The sequence below is a fragment of the Anguilla rostrata genome, chromosome 1, assembly GCF_018555375.3.
Source record: "Anguilla rostrata isolate EN2019 chromosome 1, ASM1855537v3, whole genome shotgun sequence".
Lineage (NCBI taxonomy): Eukaryota > Metazoa > Chordata > Actinopteri > Anguilliformes > Anguillidae > Anguilla > Anguilla rostrata.
The window spans coordinates 13,393,019-13,416,451 of record NC_057933.1 but is presented as its reverse complement, the minus strand read 5'-3'; the positions used below and the strand labels follow the sequence as shown (position 1 = coordinate 13,416,451).

Below are 23,433 nucleotides of genomic sequence, written 5' to 3'. Positions count from 1 at the left end.
CCCAATCGCGGGGTCGTACAGGTCTGTTTAGAGTAACACAGAAGCTTATTAGGGCCTGCGAAAGTGGCCTACGAGTATGAATTAGTTATGTGTGGCAGGGTGCTGGAATCCACTGGCTCGTGTCATTAACTCCAGCCTTCCTACAAAGTAATTCTATATAAGGCCAGATGGGCCTGGCTGCAGTTTTGCTTGTGTTTCCTCTCCTGAGTGCGTTCGCTGTCTGTAACAAAGCTGCGTGAGCTTTTGTACCGCGCTCTGGAGAACACAGCCATAACTTATACAATTACCTCTCTCTCTTTAATAATGTATTTGCGTTGGGTCTTTCCAAAACCAATAATTCAAGTGAGGAAAGCGTACGCTTCCCCCCACGGAGCGCAGAGGGAAACAGTTTGTTCCTCATGCATGAGGAGTCTCTGGCATGGACTGGTTCTGCGTGTAGGCTAGCTCACCAGATGTCTGACTCAGGGGCTGCAGGGCCTGGTTTTGTGATCTCCCTGCTGTTTTGTTACAGGTGAATATTGCGTTTCGCTTTTTATATTAATAAAAGTACCCACCACCTATTGTTCAGCCTTGTATTCCGTTACATGACATTGGCATGGCCCCTGAAGCACCGAGACCCTTCCATTGTCCCCTCCCTCTGCCCTGGACGACTGCTGTTTCCTCTGGCTCGCTCGTTTGCCTGCGAGGTCCCGGGGGAGCGTGGAAGCCGACTCTTTTTTGTGTCAGTTATGAAAACGCCATGGGCCCTGGTCAGCCGAAGCGTAGTGGAGCTGTTGAGCCGCCTCTCACTTCCTCCCAGTGTGTTTGTCATCCTGATCGAGCTCTGCCGAGTGCGGGCGGGGGGACAAGAGAGCTGGTTGGCTGCTGAGGTCTGTGAGGCCGATGACTGACATTTCGCATCAGGGTACATTTGGGACAGTGAAGTGTCCTTCACCGACTGACTGACTGACTCACTGAGTGAGGTGCTTCATCGGAACGTTTTCCCACTGGAGTGGCATCTTTTGGCTGATGCCTGTTCAGTCCTTGAACATAAGGGCTTTGCCTCCCAGTCATGCTACTAAATGGTAAATTGTAGTATCTATCAAATTAATTAATGCTTAAGTATGCAGTTACTAGTTCACATTTCTGTACAGTTAATTCGAATTACTTGGCAACTGAAGTTAGATTCAAAGATGCTAAAGGAAGAACACAAACATCCGAAGGGGTGATTTTTTACCTTTTACTAAGCAAACAGAGGTCTCTGACTATCGATGGTAAGCTCGCTTTAGTGGTAGATGGAGGTCAGCTAAGTAGCTAGGTGGCTATCGGTAAGCTTTCAGCGCACCATTAAATGTTAGCTACTTGTAACTAGCCATTGAGCTATAATATAGAAACTAGTTAGCTAGTTAGCGAACCAGCAAATGTTTTTGGGTGCTTTGAACTCAGCCAACAAATATAAAATGTGCTGTGGGTTATTTACAAATAATTTGCTAGCTAGCTACCTGCAACACAAACACCATTTCACATCCAGAGTAGCACGGTTTTTCTGACCTTAAATTATCACTCTGTCCTGGTGTCGCTGGTTAAGATCAATACCGCCACCACTTCTGCACGTTTCAACAGTGGATTAATACCACCACCTCCTGCACGCCACCACTCACGCGTGTTTCAGCAGTGGAGAGTCAGTGACTCAGCGAGTCAGCTGGCCCCTTAGTAAGAGATTCGCTGTCCTTGGCTGGTCCTCAGGGTCCAGCAATAATTGAAGGCATACTAGGCAGGATTTCTTTTGCCCTGCTGTCCTGTGTTTACAATCAAAGAATTCTCCACCTCCATCGTCAACCCCGCCTACTGCTGCACACAGTCATCATCTAATTGTACTAGTTAAGGAACTGTGCTCCATATTGCTATGCTAATTTCACATTGGGTTTATACATTCCAAAAACAGCAGCATGTTGAAAATGAAATGAAATTATGAAGATGGTTGGAAAAAAAAGCAAACACTAGACACCTTTGCAATTTGATTAAATTTGATAAGAGATTAATTTGATCCTGTGGCTGATTAAAAGGACAGTTAACTTTACAGGAGTTGCTCCTATAGTCCACCTTAAAGGTATGGTACATGGAACAGCCTGTAATCTAATCAGCATTAGGAAGAGATGGCAAAAAGACTTGAGATTGTTTGAGTTAATAAAAACAACTAGCATGACATAGAAGCCAGGGCCTTGCTCAATCAAATCGCTAATCCTTGTGTCAGCGTTGGGTTACCCTCACGCAGGCATCATACTTTCACACAATAGAAAGGAAGCAGGCTTCTGAGGGGAAATTCAAGAGGCCAGACTCGCAGAAACGAAGCCCGTGCTTCTTCCGTGGAAGGGATTTGGCGTCTGGCACGAACCGGCCGACGTCTCCTTACATGACTTTGCCCTTGTCGCAGACCTTGGCTCTCTGGTGACCCGCGGTAGACGGCAACAGGACACTGGCAGTGGCAGGCCGCCGCAGTTTCTGGTTCCTCCGCAGTGCCAGATTGATGTCCTCCCGCCCGCTGCAGTGTTACAGGCGCTTGATAAAACATTCAGAGCTCTCTCACTTTGCCCGCGGGCTAGGCCGGCCGGCCTTGATTGCTTCCCAGATTCATATTTCACGGAGCCGGTGTCGCGCCGCGAATCCAGACTGCTCACATTTTCCATGCCGCCTGAACCCCGCGTCAGAGGTGCCCACCTGGCTGAGGTCTTTGACACCAAATAAACTTGCGTCTGCTTTTAGGAGTTCCCTGGGGAATCTGTGCAAGGGGGTGGGGTGCGTGGACAGGGGGTCAGGTGCCTGGAGCGATGTGTGTGCATCTACGGCGTTTCCCGGGTTACGACGGGCGTCCTCGTCACCTCCCTCTGTGTCTGTCCCTCTTTCCCAGGTCTGTGTTTGGAGAAGATGCCGGCGGCTTCCCCCTCCCTCTCTAACCGCGACGGCGACCGCGAGCAGGACATCATCACCTGCTACGAGAAATCGGGGGACATCGCCCTGCTCTACCTGCAGGAGATGGAGAAGGTATCTTCAGTCGCTCACTAACACAACTCACGATTGCGCGGAAGGGGCAGCGATGTTGTATTACCCTGTTACTCAGATCACGGTTGTCGTGGGTGGAGAACTGGTTTTCTACCATACCTTTACCTGGGAGTCAGGTGTAACGACAGTATACTAAATTACCTGGGCGACATAGCTCAGGAGGTAAGACCGATTGTCTGGCAGTCGGAGGGTTGCCGGTTCAAACCCCACCCTGGGCGTGTCGAAGTGTCCTTGAGCAAGACACCTAACCCCTAACTGCTCTGGCGAATTGGAGGCACCAATTGTAAAGCGCTTTGGATAAAAGCGCTATATAAATGCAGTCCATTACCATTTACCATAGAAAACCAGGGCCGGATTTAGATTTGAGGGCCAAATTTGAGTATCCACGCTGTACTGTAATCTGCAGCAGGCGTCTCATACTCCAGTCCTGTGGGCCGCAGTGCCTGCTGGTTTTTGTGATGTGTTCCCGTGCTTTAGTGATTTGTGCACCCAATTTATTGGCTAAAGAGTCCACTCACCTTGTTTCCAAGGCCTGTGTGAAAGGGAACCACAAAAACCTGCAGACACTACGGCCCTCCAGGACTTGATTTTGGCATATGCCAGGCCCTGCTGTGGGTTAGTGCTGCAGGTTCGACTGGGCTGTGCTGAGAGGGAGTTTTTCTGCGGCCACCGTCTCTGCGGTAGGGGGTTCAGAGTTCAGCGGCGGGAGAAGGTCCACCTCATCAGCCGCGGCTCCGGATCAATGCGCCATCGACACGCCGCGCTGTGATGTTCTCCTCCTGACCTCCTCTGCGGTTTTATCTACACCCCTTTAATGCTTTGATCCTTTCCTTTGCTCGAAAGTGGGTTCTTCAGTTCTTCTTCTCTCAGTTCTTTTTCTTCTCATCGTATGACTTCTCCTCTCAGTTTGAACACGTGCGTCAGAAATGTGGTCCTGTGAGACGTTCGAGAGAGATGTCTATTGTCTAGAGAAATGTCCAGGTTCAAGCTGTTCTCGTGAAATGTCTTGCATGTCCCGTGTGGAGGTCTGTTTGTTTGTAATTTGCTAATGTACACGCAGGAGCACCTGGGTGCACTGAAATGCCTTCTTGAAATGGTTGCTGCCTTGTGTAACAAGCAGGCTGCCAGGGAGGATAAACAGACTGATTTACAGACATCTCCTCCGCTGCTCAGTCCTGCTTCCCCGGGCTGACTGGCGTCAGTGGGTGGTGGAGAGATGCAGCCAAGGGGCATTGTGGGAGTTTGGTTTGGAACCGAGTGAAGCAGAAGGAGAAGGCTGCTGTCCTCCATTTTCAAATGAAAACTAGCCAGTAAAGACAGATCCTGACTTATAAGTGAGCCTGTATCAGAGATCTCCACTATCCACTGTTCAGTAGCATTAACTAGAATTGTGTCAATGAGGGACAATCTGGACAACTTCAGTAGCTGAAAAATTCAACTGAAAATGTATCTATTCTGACCTGCACAGCCAAATTATTTTGGCGCTTTTATATTAGGCATTGGTAAGTATAAATAACAGATAACAGCGTGGGATGTAACAAAGCAGCATTCTAATTCTGTTTTTTTTTTTTTTTTAAACATCCCTGCACAGAGCTTCTGTACAGAACATGAACAGTCCTAGTCATTAGGTTTGGCAGATAGGGGAATTATGGGAACTGGAGTTTTGAAACTCCTTGAGGCGAGAGCCATGCAGCTGCCTGACTGCTGTGTTGACCTTGAAAGCAAATCTGTTCCCCTTTCCCCCAGCCCTGAGGTCCTAAAAAAACGAGGTGCAGCAGCCATTCTGAGCGAGGGGACAGGCAAACTTCAGTGATTCTGCCTCCTAGAGCAAAACCCATAAAATATTTAAATTGGAATCTGGGCAAAGAGGTGCTTCTTGAAGGCGGACACTTCAATCTCAGAGCCGTCCGAATAGTTCTTGTTTGGAAGAAACTTCTATGAGATGCAGTGCCCACACAGAGCTACTTATTGTCAGCCAAGTTGCAGGATTGGACCTGTCAGGATGCTTAGCTCACTGACATGGTGTTAATTCAGCGCGGCAAGTGTCAGGGCAGAAAGGGAAGTGAAGAACCCCGCTCGCGATTTACAGACCTAATTAAACGATGTGCGATCTGCCCCGCTCGCAACATTCTTGGTGAGTCTGCACTCTGCAGCCAACCTCAAAGCACAGAGCATGAAATTTTAAACTGACTTAAAGCCAAAGATATTCTGTTCTCAACAGCTGCTCTGAATATTGTTTATGGAGCACTCATAGTTTATTCAGTCTGTATTTTCAAGCTGGTGGGAAAGCCAATGAGACTGATGCTCGGTGACATTTTTTGTTATTTTTTAAAAGGCCGGCCTTTTCTGGAAGCAGTCATTACTCTGCAGGGCTTGGCTCTGTGACACTGCCTTGACTCCGCACTTTTTGTTCAGGTGTTATTTTTACCGCAGCCCCTCGAGTAGGAATTCCCCCGCTTTGTATTCATCCCAAAATCGGCTTTCCTGTTAGCTGGGGCCTCCCACGAAAAGCATATGGAATTACTATAGAGGTATACTGGTAAAAACATATGGAATGCATGGAAATGCTTTTGTTTCTGTGAAATGGTTACTGCTTTGTGTTTTGCATTAAACCTTGGATCCCCTGTCCTGCTTTGGATGCCTGTCCCTGATCTGCTCGGTTTAGTTACAAACGTGGTCTGATGGAGCCAGAGCTGCCCGCTCCTCCGGAGTCAGACGCTCGCCGGTGCTTCATTCTCATTACGGCTCCACCGCTGCGCTCTTATCCTCCCCGTTATGAGTAATGGCGTTTTTAAGGGGCTGTGAGGCGGAGCTGTTCGGGAAGAGCCGCGAGCGACCGCAGGAAGGCTAATGAGGAGTGATGTCACAAGAGTGGTGTGGGGCACCGGGCCGTCGCCTAGGAGCGGTGCCCACGCACGCTCCCGGACTCTGCATTCTTCCCTTTTGATTTAAGGTGTTTGTCGTCACCCCCCCCCCTCATCCGATGCCCCCCCCCCGATCCGGAGAAAACTAGAGCGGTTGCCAGGAGTTGATTGATCGGCGCAATTAAAAGCGGGGTCATGTTAAAAAAAGCACAGCGGGCACCTCGCCGCTGGCGGACCGTTCCCTCCGGTTTGCCTTGACCTCCCTGGGCAATGGCCGTGCTCCCCCCCCTCCCTCCACCGCCCGTGACAAAAGAGCCGTCTCACCCAGACGCAACGGCACTGTCACGCTGTGATGGCGCTTAGCATGGGAACAAACACGCTGTCTTTGTAATTGAACATTGATTGGGTCAGGCCAGGCAGTGACAGCGCCGCATTCAGGAAATAAAAGAGCCTTTATCGAGCTTGCTGTTCCAACTCCTAATGTGCTGATTAACAGTGTTTTTGTGGCCTCTTTGGACCGTCGTCTTTTTTTCTGTGTCCGAAGAGAAGGAAAATATTTAGCCACACGGGGTGGGCTTTCTAAAGGGATATCGGTCGTATTGCGTAAGCTGTACTCCCGCTCTTTTAAAGTTATCGATACAACCCTCGGCTCTTTGGCTCTTGTTCTAGCACGGGGTGTTCCAAGGACAACCCCTGCTGCTCGTCGGAAGGAGAATTGTAAATCCTCTCTGGGGCTTCCCCCTGGGAGTGTGAGAACGTAGTGTTGACTTCGTCTTTGAGAGCACTGGTGGGAGCTCAGCTACCAAGGCTCTCCTCGCTTATCTTTTACAGAGCTCTTCCATCCCTCCCCACACTCCCCTCAACCCCACACTTCACCCCAGTCATGTGGTCAATTTACAAAAACTGTGTTGTGAGGTTTGCCCCCTAAGGAGCCGTGTTTCACTGAAGGGGGTACAGCGGGTACACTGGTCTGTCGTAAGCCCAGGGGTTCCACCCAGCACTGTTCCTAGAGAGCCACATGCACTGCAGGTTTTTAGTTCCTCCTGATGGCCAGTAGCCAGTTTAGACTCAAGAACCAAAGTGAGCTGCGGTAACAGTGTAATCACCTGCTGTTGGTGATAAATTATGTGCTGAGTAAAATGGAAGCCAGCAGACCGTGTGGCTCTTCAGAACCAGGGTTGGGCACTCTTGCCTAATACTGTCCACCCAGGGTACTTAACTTTAATACCTACAATTCAAATAGATAATAGATAATAATAAAATGTTAGATATGAGTAGTGTGTTAAATGGCGGCCACGTCGTTTCTGGACCGTCGCTCACAGAGATCCGTTTCCCCACACAGGCCCTGAGCGCTGGCATGCAGAACCGGAGCCCCAAGCCGGGCCCCGTGGCCCAGGAGCAGGAGCTGGGCTACTTCCTGGAGACGGGTCTACAAAGGGCCCACGTCATCCACTTCAAAAACGGGTGAGAGCGGGCCTAATCCCGGCCGGCCTTTCAAGCCGGCGCTTCAAAGAGCCGCGCGTAGGTAGAGGCGGAGCACGGGACCGCTTCAAAAAACGCACCCCTCCATCGAAAAGCCCGTCGGGGCGCCGTCCCGCCGCTCGGAAGACCTGCCGTTTTATCTCCCCGCGCCCTCTCCCCTCTTCGCGGCTTGGCTGTTGACACGCGGGGGGATGACTGTCTGAGTGCTGTTTGCTTTGCGTGCGTAATTGCCCCCTCCCGCTCGCTAGCCTAGCAGATGGTCAGTGAAAGGCTAGCGTCACAGGCTAGCCGTGTGTGTGCCTGCCGTGTGGCTGACTCGCGCCGGTTCGCTAACCTGAGCCCTGTGACTTTGGCCGACTCTCCTCCCCCCCCGGCTGCATGCGGCCGGCGTGTTCCCGGTGCTTCCGGCTCCTTCCGTTCCAGGTTCCGTTTGTGTGACGACAGACGGTAGGTATCCCACCGCGGGGCTGTCTCAGTAGAGTAGCGCCCTGTGTAGTCTAGGCCACTCAACGGAGGTGCATCTACTGGAAGCTCCACCGCTGGAACATGTCCTCACCTTCTGTGTTAGGGCAAACGGGCGGGGATACTGCAGAGTAGGTATAGGCAGCACTGTAGACTACTAATAGGTAGCACTGCAGAGTAGGTATAGGTAGCTCCCTTGTTTTCCTTTTCCTATTCAGTTGTACGTGGGTGGTTCCTGCTCTTCCCTGTTCCACCCCCCGTTATAGCATTCAGTGTTTCTCCCTCTCCCCCCAAACCCACCAAACATACCACATGGATGCAAACACACACACACACACACACACACACACACGCACACACACACGCACACACACAGTGAGTCCTCCGCAGGCTCTCGGGCTCTCTCTGCTGTACTCCCCCACGCACACAGCCAGTGGAGGGGTTCAGAGTCCTAAGCGCGGGTCAGTTTGCGGGGGTCCTCCGGGTGTATCAGGTTGTCTTTGCCACAACCAATAGCATTAGCTAGTATGTTAACCTGCAAAATCAAGTCAAGAGCCTTTTTAGTTACAAAAGGATTGCATTCTCTTGGGACACATGTAGTGGAACATGTGCTCCATGTTAATTCGGTATGCTCTGAATGTTGGATGTTGACTGCGGTGCCCTGTAGAGGGTGAACGCGGAGCTGAATAAGCGTTGCTTGGCCGTTGTTGACTGGGAGATCTGTCATATTTGTGTTTTAAAATGAGGTCACCTCGCAACGTCTTCTAATTCCACTCTCGGCTGCATCCCCCCATCTCTCATCTGTCATCCCTGTACCAATCACGCTGTTCCTGCGGCAGGTGAACTTTACCTTCTGATGAAGCCCGTGTTTGCAGACAGGGTTTTTGATAACCTTTGATAACTCAGGCGGAATTAAACCTCCTGATATAAAAGGGTGTCAGAAAGCCCGGGAAACCAGCAAGACCCGAAACGGATCAGAGAGCAGGGATCTGTGTCAATATGCTTTCTGCTCCGCGCTGTCGCTAAATGAGAGCGAGCGCGAATGTTTGCACAAGGACTGTCTGTGCCTAGTGAAATAGGCAGAGGATCATTTCTGTTTTATTAATATGAACCTAGAACAGTCTCAGGAAATGACTGATGCTCTTTCTGAATGAAGCCAGGGGAGGTTAATTATAGCTGCAGTGTCCAAATCTTAAGTGGGCAGGTTTAAGGAGGCCGTTGCTGCGCACGGACCTCCGCCATGTCCAAAGGCCGCTGTCGTGGTGCGGCGCGGCGTGTGAGCTGAAGGCTGAAGCGGTAATTGGCGGGAATTCTGTCCCGGCTTCTCAGTTTAAGGTCTCGCTCCCGTGGCTTCTGCGACCGGGCAGCAGAGAGCGCTGTGCTGTTACCCTGCTGGGACCCGCGAGAGTTTAACTGAACAGGGGCGTGAGGCGGGGCCGGGGGAACGTCACCGCCCCGGCTCGGCCACGGGGTTTTACAGAGGCCCCGAGCTCTGACGCCGAGCGATGAGCCCGCCGTCATCGGCGCTCCCCGAGAGGCTGTCGACTCGCCTCTGACGCTCGCGGAGAGGCCCGCATGCGGAAACGAGAGAGTGGGTGTGGGAAAGGCTCTATCTCCCCCCGCTTTAGAATCGTAGCGGCGAGCCGGCGTATGGACACCCTCCCATCGATGCGCAAAAACCCTCGGGCCAGTGAGCCGATGAGCTCATTTGGGCTCCCCCCCTCCCCGTCGTCCCACCCACTCACCCACCATGCACATCCTGTGTGAGGCACATCCATGCTTAAAGACTCTTACAATGGCACATTGTAGTCCTAATATGGAAACGAACAGTGCTTTACGTGGTAAGAAGGTAAGGCACAAGATGACATCATTAGCTATGAAGCTAAGCTTCAAGTGAGCGTACATCACTGTTGTGTTATGAAACTGTACTCGTATTGACACAGTCTAAGAACTCACAGTTTTCTGTGTGAGAGCCTACAGCGTTGGCACACCACCTCACTTTTAAGTCATATTTGGGGTGTTTTTTTCAGGTCTGTTTCACAATGCTCTTGTACTGGGAGGCAGCCATGGTTAAGAGGTTGTTACCTCACATACAAATGCAAAGCAGTTTTAAAGATTTCTTTGCCATCAAATACTATAGAAATAAAAGGAAGGTAATTCATCTTTTCATGCCGATCCAGGAATTTGACCCGCGGTGTAGGCCGGTTTCGGGAGATTCTCCGAGCCGTGGAAACCAGAACCACACAGAACTTGCGAATGGTGGGTATCATGTGAAATATTTAGAAAAGAGTGAGGAGTGTAGTTTTTCAGTGATCAGTAGATTAGCAATCATTACAGATCCTCTGAATGTAGCTCTTTAAATTTGAAATGTGCAGCAAATAGATCTCAGCCATACACGCTATAAGCCAAAGGGGCATCACATGTTTGCCCACTGATGGCGCTAGCAGCAGAAGCCTGAGCAGTGCTGTGGTCTGTCCCTGCAGACGATTGCAAGGCAGCTGGCTGAGATCCTGCTGAGGGGGATGTGTGAGCAGAGTTACTGGAACCCCTTGGAGGACCCCCCTCACCAATCCCCCCTCAACGACCCCCTACGCCAGGGCTCATACACCAAGGACTACTCTCTAAGCAGGAGGCCCCGCGTCTACTCTGGAGAAAAGTAAGTACCCAGCATCCTCTCTGTAATGCATATTTACCCATATCACATGCATCACTTCTACTCTACACCTGAGAGACGCATGTACCCAACTTCACTTCTCTACTCTGAGGAGCAGTGCCCATTATCACCTCTCTCCTGTGGAGAGATGTACCCAACGTCACCTCTCTTCTGTGGAGAGATGTTCTCAACATCACCTCTCTACTCTGGAGAGATGTACCCAACATCACCTCTCTGCTCTGGGGAGATGTACCCAACATCACCTCTCTACTCTGGAGAGATGTGTGGTGGGACCTTTATATATAAAATAAATGTCAGCTTTAAGTAGGGTAGAGTCCATGAAGAGTTAACCTGGGTGCAAACATGCTCTGTTCACTAAATCAATGCTCCTATTTGAATGAGAATTGCTTTGAGTGCAGTGCGCTGAATATTGAGTGTTATGAGTATGCATCACAAGCAAAATATTGGCAAGTTATTCGACAGTAGCGAACAATGAATCTCTGTTCTCAGCACAAATTAATGGAACACAGTCCTTTGTGGTTTGTTTGTAGTTACAGTCCTGACAGTAAGTACAGTGGCAGCCATAAAGAAACCGATGTTATGTGATGTTATTGTCATTTATGGGATGTAAACAGGGCCTTAATTGGGGCCATAATTCCTTGCTGCTGTTTACGATTAACCCCCAGATGTCAGCAAAGATATTATGTACCTTAAATTTTTAATTTCTGTCTTTTTTTAATGCCAGTGTACTATAGCACACTCAGAACTGGGGCAGGAGGCCTGCTTGCTTTTGTACCACTAACTGCCTCTTTCTTTAATTGCAGCCTGTTTTGTCCTCAGGAAAACACAGAAGAGGCTCTGCTCCTGCTTCTAATTAGCGAATCAATGGTGAGACGGTGCGCTCTGATGTCGAGCAAGAAAAGGCGGCTGAGAAACGCTTGTTAAGGTTTTATTCTCTTTGATGAGCGAGTGCTCGGGTGCTGACTTGATGTATTAAGTCTCTGGCAGGTATCCCGTTTTTTATGTTTTCGTGCTCTGTATTAAATCCACAAACGGTCTTGTCTTCTGAGATCGGTGCGACGAGGCAGCCTTCCCTCGACGCGAGCGCAGCGGTTGCGTTTTAACAATCACGGAACGCGTTCTCTCACCCGGTTCCGTTAAGATGTGTAGTATTTGAAAAGCTAAATCCATTTTTAACTCTTTAAAGGCTACCTGTTTTTAGCTAAATGCCGCTGGTTGTCTTGTGCGGTTTTCCTCCTAATGTGCTCCACTTAAACTGAAAACCTCTTTCGCGACCGCCTTTAGAGGACATGTAGAATAGATCTCTGAGAAGTGACACCTGGTGTATGTGGTTTATCGGCTCGAGCCAGCATTAATCAAAGGCCCTTTAACGGCAGCTGTTGTCTAGGGTGTGCTTGCCATGTCTTTGAAATGAATGTTGAGCTTCAGTTATGTCTGTGTTAAATGTGCAAAACGAGTGCCTGAAAAAATGCCATTTTATGAGATGTTCCTTATAAGAGGAGTCATTCAGAGGACAAACCTAAATGCCTTAAACCCTAATCTGATAAGTAAATGAGTGTTTTCTGATAGTGTTTTCCTTTCCTGTTTTTCTCCTGGATGTATACTGAAAGTACTGTATGTGTTCTCTGTGCTTAATTGTGTTAGCGTGTCATAATGTTAGCGTGTCTTTGCTCTCCGTTGAGGGAAATGAGCCCCAAAAAGAGAGCGCCTTTGACTCCGTGCAGCCCCGTGCTCCAGTGAATGTGTTCTGTCTGCTTTCAGGCCAACAGAGACGCGGTTCTGAGCAGGATTCCCGAGCACAACAACGATCGCATCATTAGCCTACAGAGTGCGTCGGTGGTGTATGATCTATTGACAATAGCGCTGGGTCGAAGAGGACAGTACGAGATGCTCTCTGAGGTAATTCAGCGTGCCAGACCATCCAGAAAACAACCGAGAATGCCTTTAAAAATGTATCAAAGTCCAGCACCGTGGTATCTGGAACCGCTAGGTCCAGGAGTCATTCCCTGTCTTGTCCTCGGTGGAGTGTATTTCATTACATTGATCTGTGCTTGGAGTGATCTCCGTGCCACTTCTCCATTGATCCCCAGCCAAACGGATGCGCTGTGTGTCTTTTTCTCTACGGTTTTAGCAAGGGCTTCAGCAAGGAAACCCTGCCACAGTGGATGAGAAGCACAATGTAAAATCTTCCTTTGGTTTGTGTCTTGTTCAGACACAACAGGGTTGTGCTGTGCTTAATTCAGCATCAGCTGCCCAGTACGTTGTTACCAGAATGTTTTCTCAATGTTATTGCATTGCCCCTACATGGCAGCAGCATTGTGAGAACGTTTCGTGTTGACTCAGTTGCTGCCTGTGAATTACGGATTTGCTTCTTGTTCCACCTCTCCACCCCTCTTAGGCTGAGCCCACGGCTCAGTCTGGGTGCGTTTGCCCCTCGCTGTTACCTGATCTGTTGTGCTTCTACAGATAAACCGCCAATACTTTAAAAAAAAATAAATATTTCTGTTTCTCCATCTGACGCACTAATACGACTGAAATGCATTAATAGAAATGGGACACCCACGAGGCCCAGGTGTTCTTAAATCCCCTTTATTCCGTTCAATTTTTATTAAATATTTTGCCATTACTGTCTCAAGTTGGAGGCCATTGTGCAAATTGCAATGGCTTTAATCTCTGTTTAATTATTATGGTGGTGCTTTGCCATCCAGTCCAATTAAATTCACCCCAGAAATCTCCCCATGACTGCTTTTACGTGTCCAGGGTATCCTCAGATGTCCCTGGCTGTCTGCGGTTGCTACCTGCCCGCACGTGTTCATTCCCCGCGGCTACCGACAGCGTGAGAATTTCACATCCAGACCAAACTTTCTTAAATGTAGACCTTATTAATAGAATATCTCACATTAAATAAAAGGGACTTTGTTGACTGTTAAACTTGAGATTATGAAAGGTTTACCCATTGTTAAAAAAAAAAAAAAACAGGATTGCACAGAGCTGAATGCAAACTAACTGCCCTTGCAGTGCTATTCAGTTTTAATTCAGGTACTAGTGTTACAGCCCTCCGAGGGACTGAGGCTTCGGTGTAGAGTGCAGCTGTGACCCTTTGAGTGAACTCGGCGGGCTGGCTGTGCTTTGGTATTCTGGCTGTAACAGCGGAAGGCTCTTTGTTTATGGAGAAGCGCGTGGGGCCTTGAATTTCCTGATCTATTTCTGTCACGCTGCAGGGGTTTACAAATTTAAAATTAACAGTTGAGATGAGTCAAGATGAGATGCGGTGCATTCACTTACGGCCTTTGGCTGCACAAAAACAGACAGCTTGCGAAGAAGTCACCATATGCCACGCTTACATACTGTGTGCTTTGCTGTATTACCTGTTCAATATAATTATCCAGGTTAACTTTTATCTCTTCACTGTAAAGCCAGTTATTTCACAGAGGAAATTGTATTTAATATAGTGCATTCTATGGAACAGCAACATTCCCCTTCTGGTTACTCCTGTCCTTGTTCTACCAACCTGGGGAGTTTAATACCAGAAGGACATTTAACGTTAATCCCTCTGGTGTCATTGTTTTGTCCCACTGATCATCCACAGTTGAATCTATGAAACCACCTCCATAAAAACAGCCAGTTCTTGGGCTGCTGGGTGGCTCATTCAGTTAAGCACCATGGTGCATGGATGAGCCCCATGGTCGATCGAATCTGAACCGCGCCAGTGCCGACTGTGGAAATTGCAGGTTACTTCGACCACAGTTAGGGAGGGTTCAGTCAGTTAGGAGTCTGCATTTGGTCGATCGGGCAGCCGCATATGACCGGTCTTCCTCTGACTCGGCTCTGTGTGAGCTTGGTTGTGGGCTGTGGTGTGAAAAAGAAGCAGGCTGGCATCACCGTGTTTTGGAGGAGAACTGTGGATGACAACTCTCTTCCAAATCAGCAGTGCACAAACTCGACTGCAGTTGCAAATCGGTAATTGGACTTTGCAAATTAGGGTGGGAGTTGGACATGTTCATCCCCAAGTTGGGTGCCAATATTTAAAAGATAAAAAGCCCAGTTCTTTCATTTAGCTTTTATCATTATCAGTTTGAGATTCGCTGTTTTTTCTGCAATTATGTAGCTTTTTCCCTTCCAGGTTTCAGTTTCCAAATTTGTCAAATATGACCATAAACCATCCAGATTTGTTTACTAGCAATTGATATTCTTTTTTAATAATAAAATATTACTTTAGATAATATTTGTACTATACGGCTGTACATGTTGTATCATGCCGTGCTCTAATTCTGTGATTTTTTTTTTTCCTTTTTCAGTGCTCTGTGTTTTAATTACATCTGCTTATGTAAGAGTGCAGATTAACATTTATTTTGTACCAGAGATCAAAGTGTAGACCCCCTAAATTGTCATGGGTAATAATGTACTAATGTACTGTAGAGAGGATTTTTAGGTTGATTGGACTGGGCAGAACCTGTTTCATCTCAGTTGTGTGGATTTATAAGTGGAATGAACTCCACACTGGTGCTGTCTGTACCATTTTCCCGTTATGTTGTCTCGTGTAGTTTTTCTCTGTTTATGAATTTTTGGCAATTTAGTTGATTTTTTAAAAATGCGTTGGTTACTTGCTTTTGAATTTTGGATAAACTAACAGAAATTCAGATTTACAGTGTAAAACATAAAAGAAGGATTCAATAACCGATCATACCTTCATTTATTATAAATGTTACTTAGAATGTATTAAAATCATAACTTACAGGTATATATTTTTAATCTTAAATGGCAATTTGAGACACTCTGATAAATGTGCTAATGTAAATGTTAAATGGGATGATATCTCCGGTAATGGTGTGTGTGTTCCCTTCAGTGGAGCCGTAGTTGTAGCTGAGTGAGGAGTTCTATCTGAGCTGAATGAGAAGCTGGAGGTTGTTTAGAAGCTAGCACACACTCTGTTCTTCTGCGCTTATTCACAGGCGCCGTTTATTCAGATTACTTACAGTTTTCAGCCTCCATTGTTATTCAGATCTCTCCGGGGAGGCACTATGGTGGGGGTACCGGTGCTCTTGTCGGGAGGGAACGAGTTGTAATGCCGTTGACTATGCTTGTGTTCTAGGGAGAGCCAGTACTACCGGAAAGTTCTGGAATAACCTTGTTTTCTTTCGTTTCTGACGTGCTTTGCGTTGTGTTACTTGCGTTGCTTTGAAATTCCCAGTTAATTGCTTGTATTCTTCAGAAGCTTGTTGTTTAACAGCCCCCATAACTGCCAGGAATTCTTTCTAGAATTCCCCCATCGCCCTTATATTTTTGCTTCATCCTTCGGTATTAACATCCAAGTCTGCTTTTAATTAAAGCCTGGAAGGCTTCTGTCTTTAGTATGTTGTCACTATTATTGTCAGGCAACCTGAAAAGATGGTGCAGCAGCCGCTCTTTATTGAATTAACCCTTTCCTCTCAAGAAAAAAACCCTGTGTCTTAAATCATTCCTGGGATCACGCCTTCAGTGCCAGCCTTACATTACATTACATTACAGGCATTTAGCAGACGCTTTTATCCAGAGCGACGTACACTACTTTGTACATAGCGTTTACATTGTATCCATTTATGCTGTTGGATATATACTGAAGCAATGCAGGTTAAGTACCTTGATCAAGGGTACAGCAGCAGTGTCCCACCTGGGAATCGATCCTGTGACCTTTTATGTTACAAGACCTGCTCCTTACCCATTATTTGTTTCCATGTTTGTTCTTTCTCCACAGTGTCTAGAGAGAGCCATGAAGTTTGCGTTCGAGGAGTTCCACCTGTGGTACCAGTTTGCCCTGTCACTGATGGCCGCAGGAAAAGTGAGTGGTGACCTCGTTATTTAGCTAGCGCCCCGTTCCCCGTGTTCGCCATGCGTGCCGATTCCAACGCTCTGCCCCCCGTCCCTCTGCAGTCAGCGCGGGCGGTGAAGGTGCTGAAGGAGTGCATTCGGCTGAAGCCGGACGACCCCACCATCCCACTGCTGGCCGTGAAGCTCTGCATCGGGACCCTGCACTGGGTGAGCCCTCCCGCTCCTCCGTTAGCCGCTAGCCCGCTCGTCAGGGGCCAAAATGGCTTCCGTGGGCCTGTCCACCCAGCAGCCTGGCTCAGCCATCGCCAAGGTCTCTACAGCACAGTCATATTCTCAGAGCACTTGAGGGAAATAATGCTGCTTTTATGTGCTTGTGCTGCTGCTGTGAAAAGCACCACATCACCTCACATTTAAGTAACAGATGAAAACATGCATTTATGTTTTTTAAAGCTGTTTGAAACAGCGCTGGAGAAATTGATTGACCCCGTAATAAAACCTCAGCGAGGAAAAAGCCGGTTACTTGTGAAGTGTTTTGGGTTCTGAGATGCTAATCATCTGGAGCAAATCAGAGGCTGCGTTCCACCGTGGGCCCGGCTGAGTGAGGGCTCTGGAGCCTGTGGAGCGAATCAAAGAGCCGCTTTGCCCGCGGGCCTCCTCGCTCGCTATTCATTTCCACGTTTTGTGTGATTTCAGTGAACTTGACGCTCGGGCTTTCAAGGCGCCTTATTGGGGCGCCGCAGCGCTGCTTTGTGTGACAGGAACAAACTGCGATGTGCCTGCGATCCGGAAAAGGGGGGGCCGGGATCGCCGCGACGACGGCGCTGCCTCCTCTGTTCTCCATCTCGGAGACGGTTTCGCCGAAGCCGCTTGCTTTTGTTCCTCCGTAGCGAAACGGAGGGTCTCTTTTCTTTTTTTTTTCGCGGCTTCGTGTTGTTCGGGGGCCCCGCCCGGCTGGAGGTGGCGCTCGCTGACGAGCTGTGGTCCGTGTGTGTGTGTCCGTCTCTGTCTGCGCAGCTGGAGGTGGGGCTCGCTGACGAGCTGTGGTCCGTGTGTGTGTCCGTCTGTGTCTGCGCAGCTGAAGGTGGCCCTAGCTGACGAGCTGTGGTCCGTGTGTGTGTCCGTCTGTGTCTGCGCAGCTGGAGGTGGCGCTCGCTGACGAGCTGTGGTCCGTCTGTGTGTCCGTCTGTGTCTGCGCAGCTGGAGGTGGCCCTAGCTGACGAGCTGTGGTCCGTGTGTGTGTGTCCGTCTCTGTCTGCGCAGCTGGAGGTGGCGCTCGCTGACGAGCTGTGGTCCGTGTGTGTGTGCCGTCTGTGTCTGCGCAGCTGGAGGTGGCCCTAGCTGACGAGCTGTGGTCTGTGTGTGTGTGTCCGTCTCTGTCTGCGCAGCTGGAGGTGGCCCTAGCTGACGAGCTGTGGACCGTGTGTGTGTCCGTCTCTGCGCAGCTGGAAGTGGCCCTAGCTGACGAGCTGTGGTCCGTGTGTGTGTGTGTCCGTCTCTGTCTGCGCAGCTGGAGGTGGCACTAGCTGACGAGCTGTGGTCCGTGTGTGTGTGTCCGTCTGTGTCTGCGCAGCTGGAGGTGGCCCTAGCTGACGAGCTGTGGTCCGTGTGTGTGTGTCCGTCTGTGTCTGCGCAGCTGGAGGTGGCACTAGCTGACGAGCTGTGGTCCGTGTGTGTGTGTCCGTCTCTGTCTGCGCAGCTGGAGGTGGCCCTAGCTGACGAGCTGTGGTCCGTGTGTGTGTGTCCTTCTCTGTCTGCGCAGCTGGAGGTGGCACTAGCTGACGAGCTGTGGTCCGTGTGTGTGTGTCCGTCTCTGTCTGCGCAGCTGGAGTTGGCCCTAGCTGACGAGCTGTGGTCCGTGTGTGTGTGTCCGTCTCTGTCTGCGCAGCTGGAGGTGGCACTAGCTGACGAGCTGTGGTCCGTGTGTGTGTGTCCGTCTCTGTCTGCGCAGCTGGAGGTGGCGCTCGCTGACGAGCTGTGGTCCGTGTGTGTGTGTCCGTCTCTGTCTGCGCAGCTGGAGGTGGCCCTCGCTGACGAGCTGTGGTCCGTGTGTGTGTGTCCGTCTCTGTCTGCGCAGCCGGATGTGGCGCTCGCTGACGAGCTGTGGTCCATGTGTGTGTGTCCGTCTCTGTCTGCGCAGCCGGAGGTGGCCCTAGCTGACGAGCTGTGGTCCGTGTGTGTGTGTCCGTCTGTGTCTGCGCAGCTGGAGGTGGCACTAGCTGACGAGCTGTGGTCCGTGTGTGTGTCCGTCTCTGTCTGCGCAGCTGGAGGAGGGCGAGCGCTTTGCCAAGATGGTGGTGGACATGGGGGAGAAGGCGTCGGAGTTCCGGGCCAAAGGGTACCTGGCCATCGGCCTGGTGTACAGCCTGCGTGCCACAGATGGTAAGAGACCCCCTGACCCCCCCACTCCCCCCGGAGCCGTGCCCCTCATCTGCTGTTGGAGGGAGACTGTCCCTTACTGTCACATGTACACCCCCTGATACAAGGCTATAAGGACATAAGGAGTGGGCTGTGTTAGAATCCAGAATAGCATAGTGCTCTTTATCAATCTCCGGTAGCAGCAGCAGACATAAAAGAACAGTTAAAAAACACATAATTCATTTAGACTTTATAAAACACAATTTGCAGTACGTAGGCTGAAGGTCATCATGACAGTGTTCTTCAAACCTACGTGTTTGTCAGAATAAAAGCCGCACAAGCCATCTGTACTTGCAGCAGTTGGAAGCAGACATCAGAAATGTGTTCAGAAAGCACAGATAACCTGGCTGAGACACCTAGCAAGCATATTGGTTAGACTTTGGTGCGCGGTTGTTCTTTTTTGTGGAAATATGTGGAGCCTACCTTGTTCCCTGTGAGTGTGTAAGTGTGGTGTAGCCTACCTTGTTCCCTGTGAGTGTGTAAGTGGGTGCAGCCCTGACCCTTTTTTTCATTCCCTGTGAGTGTGTAAGAGTGTCGGGGATGCAGCCTACCGTTCCTGTTCCCTGTTCCGAGTGTGTAAGTGTGGTTAGCCTACTTTCCTGTGTGTGTAAGTCGATCAGCCTACCTTGTTCCCTGTGAGTGTTAGTGTGGGTAGATCTGTGGTGTAATTGGGAGCCTACCTTGTTCCCTCAGTTGTAAGGTGGTGTAGATGTCCCGAGAGTGCGGTTTAATGAATATTGATGGCTGCTCTCCTCTCTAAACGCGCGTGTGTCTCGCGTCTCCTAGCTTCTCTGCGGGGGATGCAGGAGGAGTACCAGAAGAAGGCTCTGGGCGCCTTCCAGAGGTGAGTCACCGCGTCTTCGGCAGCGCCCCCCCCCCCCCGCGGTCCGCAGTTGGTGTCCTCCGGGCCATCCCAAGCTGAGAGCTGCTCGGAGGGGGGGGGCGGGGGCATGCCTATCCCATGCTGGGAAGGACGCGGGGTGGAGGGGGCATGCGGTGCAGGGTAACTGGGGCAGACACTCCAGCTGTGCTTCCGGGACTCGCAGATGTTGTCAGGCGGAGTTTACTGAGCGCTCCGTGGGCTGGGTGGGGCCTCTGGGGAACGCGGGGGGTGAGGAGGGGTGGGGGCAAGGGGGGGGGGGGGGGGGGGTTCGATAAATATTTTCCTAGTTGCCCACCATCCCACCATGTATTCACAGTGCTGCGATGGTTCAAGTCCTGTGACCTCATAGTAAACATAATCTTTTTAACGCACATTTGGGAACGTTTCAGAGGAGGGCATTGGGGGTTAACCTCAGCCTTTCTGTATGAAATCGGCGAGACGAAGCCAGGTCTCTCCCTCGCTGAGATTTCGCTGGCCCATGAACCACAACTGGCTGGCATTCATTTTTTTTCCCGACGATCTCCACACTTTAAACGTATATTGTGGGCAGCGTTCCCGTCTCGTTAATCGGTGCGTCGGCGCTCGGTTCCTCACAGTAAGAGATGTGGCTCGCTAACGGGCTGCTAGCGCGTCAGGCTGCATCGCCATTACCCCGCCTGTGCACGGCGAGCCCCCGCCTCTACGAGGAGGCCGTCTGTCTGTCTCGGCCGTTTGATTCAGGGCGTAGTTTGATTACTGCTCGTGAATTTTTTAAAGACTCTTTTTCTCGCGCAGCCTGATGCCTTTGGGCCGTGGTGATTATTTTTGCATTCGACATCGGGCTCTAGTGACGATGTTTTAGCCGGAGAAGTGCTCGGCATACCAGCGCACGGACGTCAGTACCTATCTTCAGGTGTGGGTGAGGCTGACGGGTGGATGTGTGTGGTTTTTGGAGTCTAACCCCTCCGCACCTCTCTCTCTCTCTCAGGGCCCAAAGCCTTTCTCCGACGGACCACCTGGCTGCTTTCTACCTGGCTCTGCAGCTGGCCGTGTCTCGACAGGTACGCCCCCTGGTGGTCCTGACCCAGGGTCAGCGCTGCGGTCTCTGAGCGTCAGACCATGCTTCTCTCTCTCCAGAGCTCTGCTTCTCTCTCTCTCTCTTTGACATTAAGCTGGGTAAAATGTAGCCCAACCGTGGTAAGGTTTTGATTTAATTACAATCACTTTTCCAAGAGCTAATACGCCATACGAGGCTCAGTCAAGAGAGAAGCTTCTGACACGTGGCCGTATGGCATGGAGTGTGTGTGTCTGTGTTTCTGTGTGCTTGTATGTGCATTTGTGTGCTTTTGTCTTTATATTTATTCGTTTATGTGTGCATGCGTGCGTGTGAGTGCATTTATGTGTGTGTGTGTGTGTGTGTACGGGCGCATGAGCTCGTTTAATTGTGTGTGTGAGTGCATTTAAATGTGTGTGTGTGTTTGTGTAAGAGTGTATGGGTGCGTTTGGATGTGTGTGTGTGTGTGAGTGCGTTTGAGTGTGTGTGTACGTGCGTGCGTGTGAGTATTGAGCACATTTGAATGTGTGTGTGTGTGTGTGTGTGTGTGAGTGAGTGTTGGGCACATTTGAATATGTGTGTGTGTGTGTGTGTGTGTGAGTGTTGAGCACATTTGAATGTCTGTGTGTGTGTGTGTGTGTGTGGCGTGCATTGATGCGTGCGTGGCGTGTGTGTGTGTGTGTGTGAGTGTTGGGCACATTTGAATATGTGTGTGTGTGTGTGTGTGTGTGCGCCCGTGTGCCCGTGTGTGTGTGTGTGTGTGTGTGTGTGTGCGCCCGTGTGCATGCAGGCGTGTGACTCGGTCCCGCTCCCATCTTAATCTGTCAAGTGTGTGCTCAGGGAAGCAAAGTGTTGGAGGAAGATTAGAAATTATTTTGGGCTGAGCGGCTTCAGGGCAGAGTGGAGAGGGATATGTAGGTTTGGGAGTCCGGTGGGAGACCGGGGCCTCTTCATTAAGCACACCGCCTCTCTCCCCGCACGCTGCAGAAATTACCCAGCATGCCGTTCTGCCCCGCTCCTTACGCTGCTCGGATCCTTCACCGCCGCCCATGCGCCACCCTCCAGTGAGCGCGCGCTCGGCCAGAATGGCCGTCTCTAATAGATTCCCCGCTAATGAGCTCCCTGTCTGTCTCATTTCCCAGAGGAGGCCATTTTGTTGTTTTAAGCGCGCGGAGATGCAGGTCACATCCGCTCCTGCGTCCTGTGGCGGTTTGGCGGTCTGTCTCAGAGCGCGCTGGGACCCTGAGAATCTCGACAAGATCCGTCCATCTTTCTCAGTTTTGCGTAGCTGCGCAGACACGGTTTGAGTGGACAGAATGAAGAAGCTGCCATAACCTGAGGAGGAAAAATTGCAAAACGGAGAAGAACAAAAAAAATTCAGAAAATAATATTTAAGCTTCGCCAAGGGAAATGAATGTTAAGAGTGGGTTTGCGGCTTTAGCCGTAGATGATAATGTCACTTGTCTGGGGAAGTGATAGATTTCAGAAATCTTAAAAACAAGTGAACCGACAAGAAAAAGGAAAGAGTACATAAAATAAAATGGGTCTTTATACAGGCATTCAGATGATTTGGACCACTGCACTATTTCATGGTCGCCTGTCACAGTCTAAACTGTGGGGCACTTATCAGGCTTAGGTTTCGGCGGGCTCCTCCGCTCAGACGGCCCGTTACTGCTGACGAGCCGAAGAGCGTGTCTGGCGGGCGTCTGGCCTAAACGGGCCCCCTCTCTCTCTCTCTCTCTCTCTCTCTCTCTCCCTCCCTCCCGGCCGCGCAGATCCCCGAGGCGCTAGGCTACGTGCGCCAGGCGCTGCAGCTCCAGGGCGACGACGTCCACTCGCTGCACCTGCTGGCCCTGCTGCTGTCGGCGCAGAAGCACTACCACGACGCCCTCAACATCATCGAGATGGCCCTCAGCGAGTACCCCGAGAACTTCATGTGAGTATGGGCCGGAGTGGGAGCCCTCGCCCCCCGAAACGCGGGCCGTGCCGATGCAGGTCTCTCTGGAGGAGGTGTGCTTCACAGAGACCTGGGGGACGTCCATGTTCAGCCCTCCGTACTGCAGTCCTGAGGTCAGGCTCAGAGCTGCCCTACACTAGGCCTTTATAGAGCTGTGGGGTGGAGCTGTACCTTTCTGCGGGCTCAGTCTTGCACTCCCTGGCTGTTGGCATATACAGTGAGCCCCATAATGGGGGGCTATGTGTGAAAAGTGCTGTAATTTCTACATGGTGAAATTTAAATAAAATACCATTAAGTAAAAACTGAGAATGTGCAACTTTAACCAAATGTGAACCACATTGTTTGATTACAAATATAAAATTGAGCCAAAAAAACAGAGCCAAAGAAAAAATAAATAAATAAATAAAAATAATATATATATTGTCCCAAACATTATGGAGCTAACTGTATGTTTATGAGCTCCCCATGATGGCCCCCTGCCTGTTTTTGGCAGCTGAGTGGGTCCTCAGAGCTGGGGGGTTGGAACGGCCTCAGTCAGCTGTGAAATTGTCCAAGTCGCACCCCCACCCCCCCCATGCAGTGCAGGACAGACTGAAGTGTTTGTAGTGGACGGAGGCTAATTAGATAAGAGGCGGTATGCGCGCCCTCACAGCGTACGGGGTGTCTGTACGGGAGCGTTTGCAGCAGTGGGCGGTGAGCGGTCCGATAGGCTCTGGCCATTAAACACGCGCTCTGCCTCCTTCCCCCCCCCCCCCTCGTCTTCATCGGCGTGCGTCCGCGTTTCCGGGGCAGCTGGCGCGCGTAATTAGAGTGTGT

General features: G+C 50.3%; 1 protein-coding gene across 3 annotated transcripts in view; it reads left to right on the top strand.

The window, feature by feature from the left end:
• ttc7b (tetratricopeptide repeat domain 7B) overlaps positions 1 to 23,433 on the top strand; it is a 55,332-nt gene that overhangs the window by 4,837 nt on the left and 27,062 nt on the right. For all 3 annotated transcript variants that reach the window (XM_064323210.1, XM_064323193.1, XM_064323201.1), the window contains exons 4-15: positions 2,888 to 3,021; positions 7,246 to 7,367; positions 10,028 to 10,106; positions 10,331 to 10,503; positions 11,325 to 11,388; positions 12,283 to 12,420; positions 16,256 to 16,339; positions 16,432 to 16,536; positions 18,591 to 18,708; positions 19,531 to 19,588; positions 20,595 to 20,667; positions 22,436 to 22,596. In XM_064323210.1, coding sequence (XP_064179280.1) covers positions 2,888 to 3,021; positions 7,246 to 7,367; positions 10,028 to 10,106; positions 10,331 to 10,503; positions 11,325 to 11,388; positions 12,283 to 12,420; positions 16,256 to 16,339; positions 16,432 to 16,536; positions 18,591 to 18,708; positions 19,531 to 19,588; positions 20,595 to 20,667; positions 22,436 to 22,596 — 1,309 coding nt within the window. The remainder of the gene's footprint in view (positions 1 to 2,887; positions 3,022 to 7,245; positions 7,368 to 10,027; positions 10,107 to 10,330; positions 10,504 to 11,324; positions 11,389 to 12,282; positions 12,421 to 16,255; positions 16,340 to 16,431; positions 16,537 to 18,590; positions 18,709 to 19,530; positions 19,589 to 20,594; positions 20,668 to 22,435; positions 22,597 to 23,433) is intronic.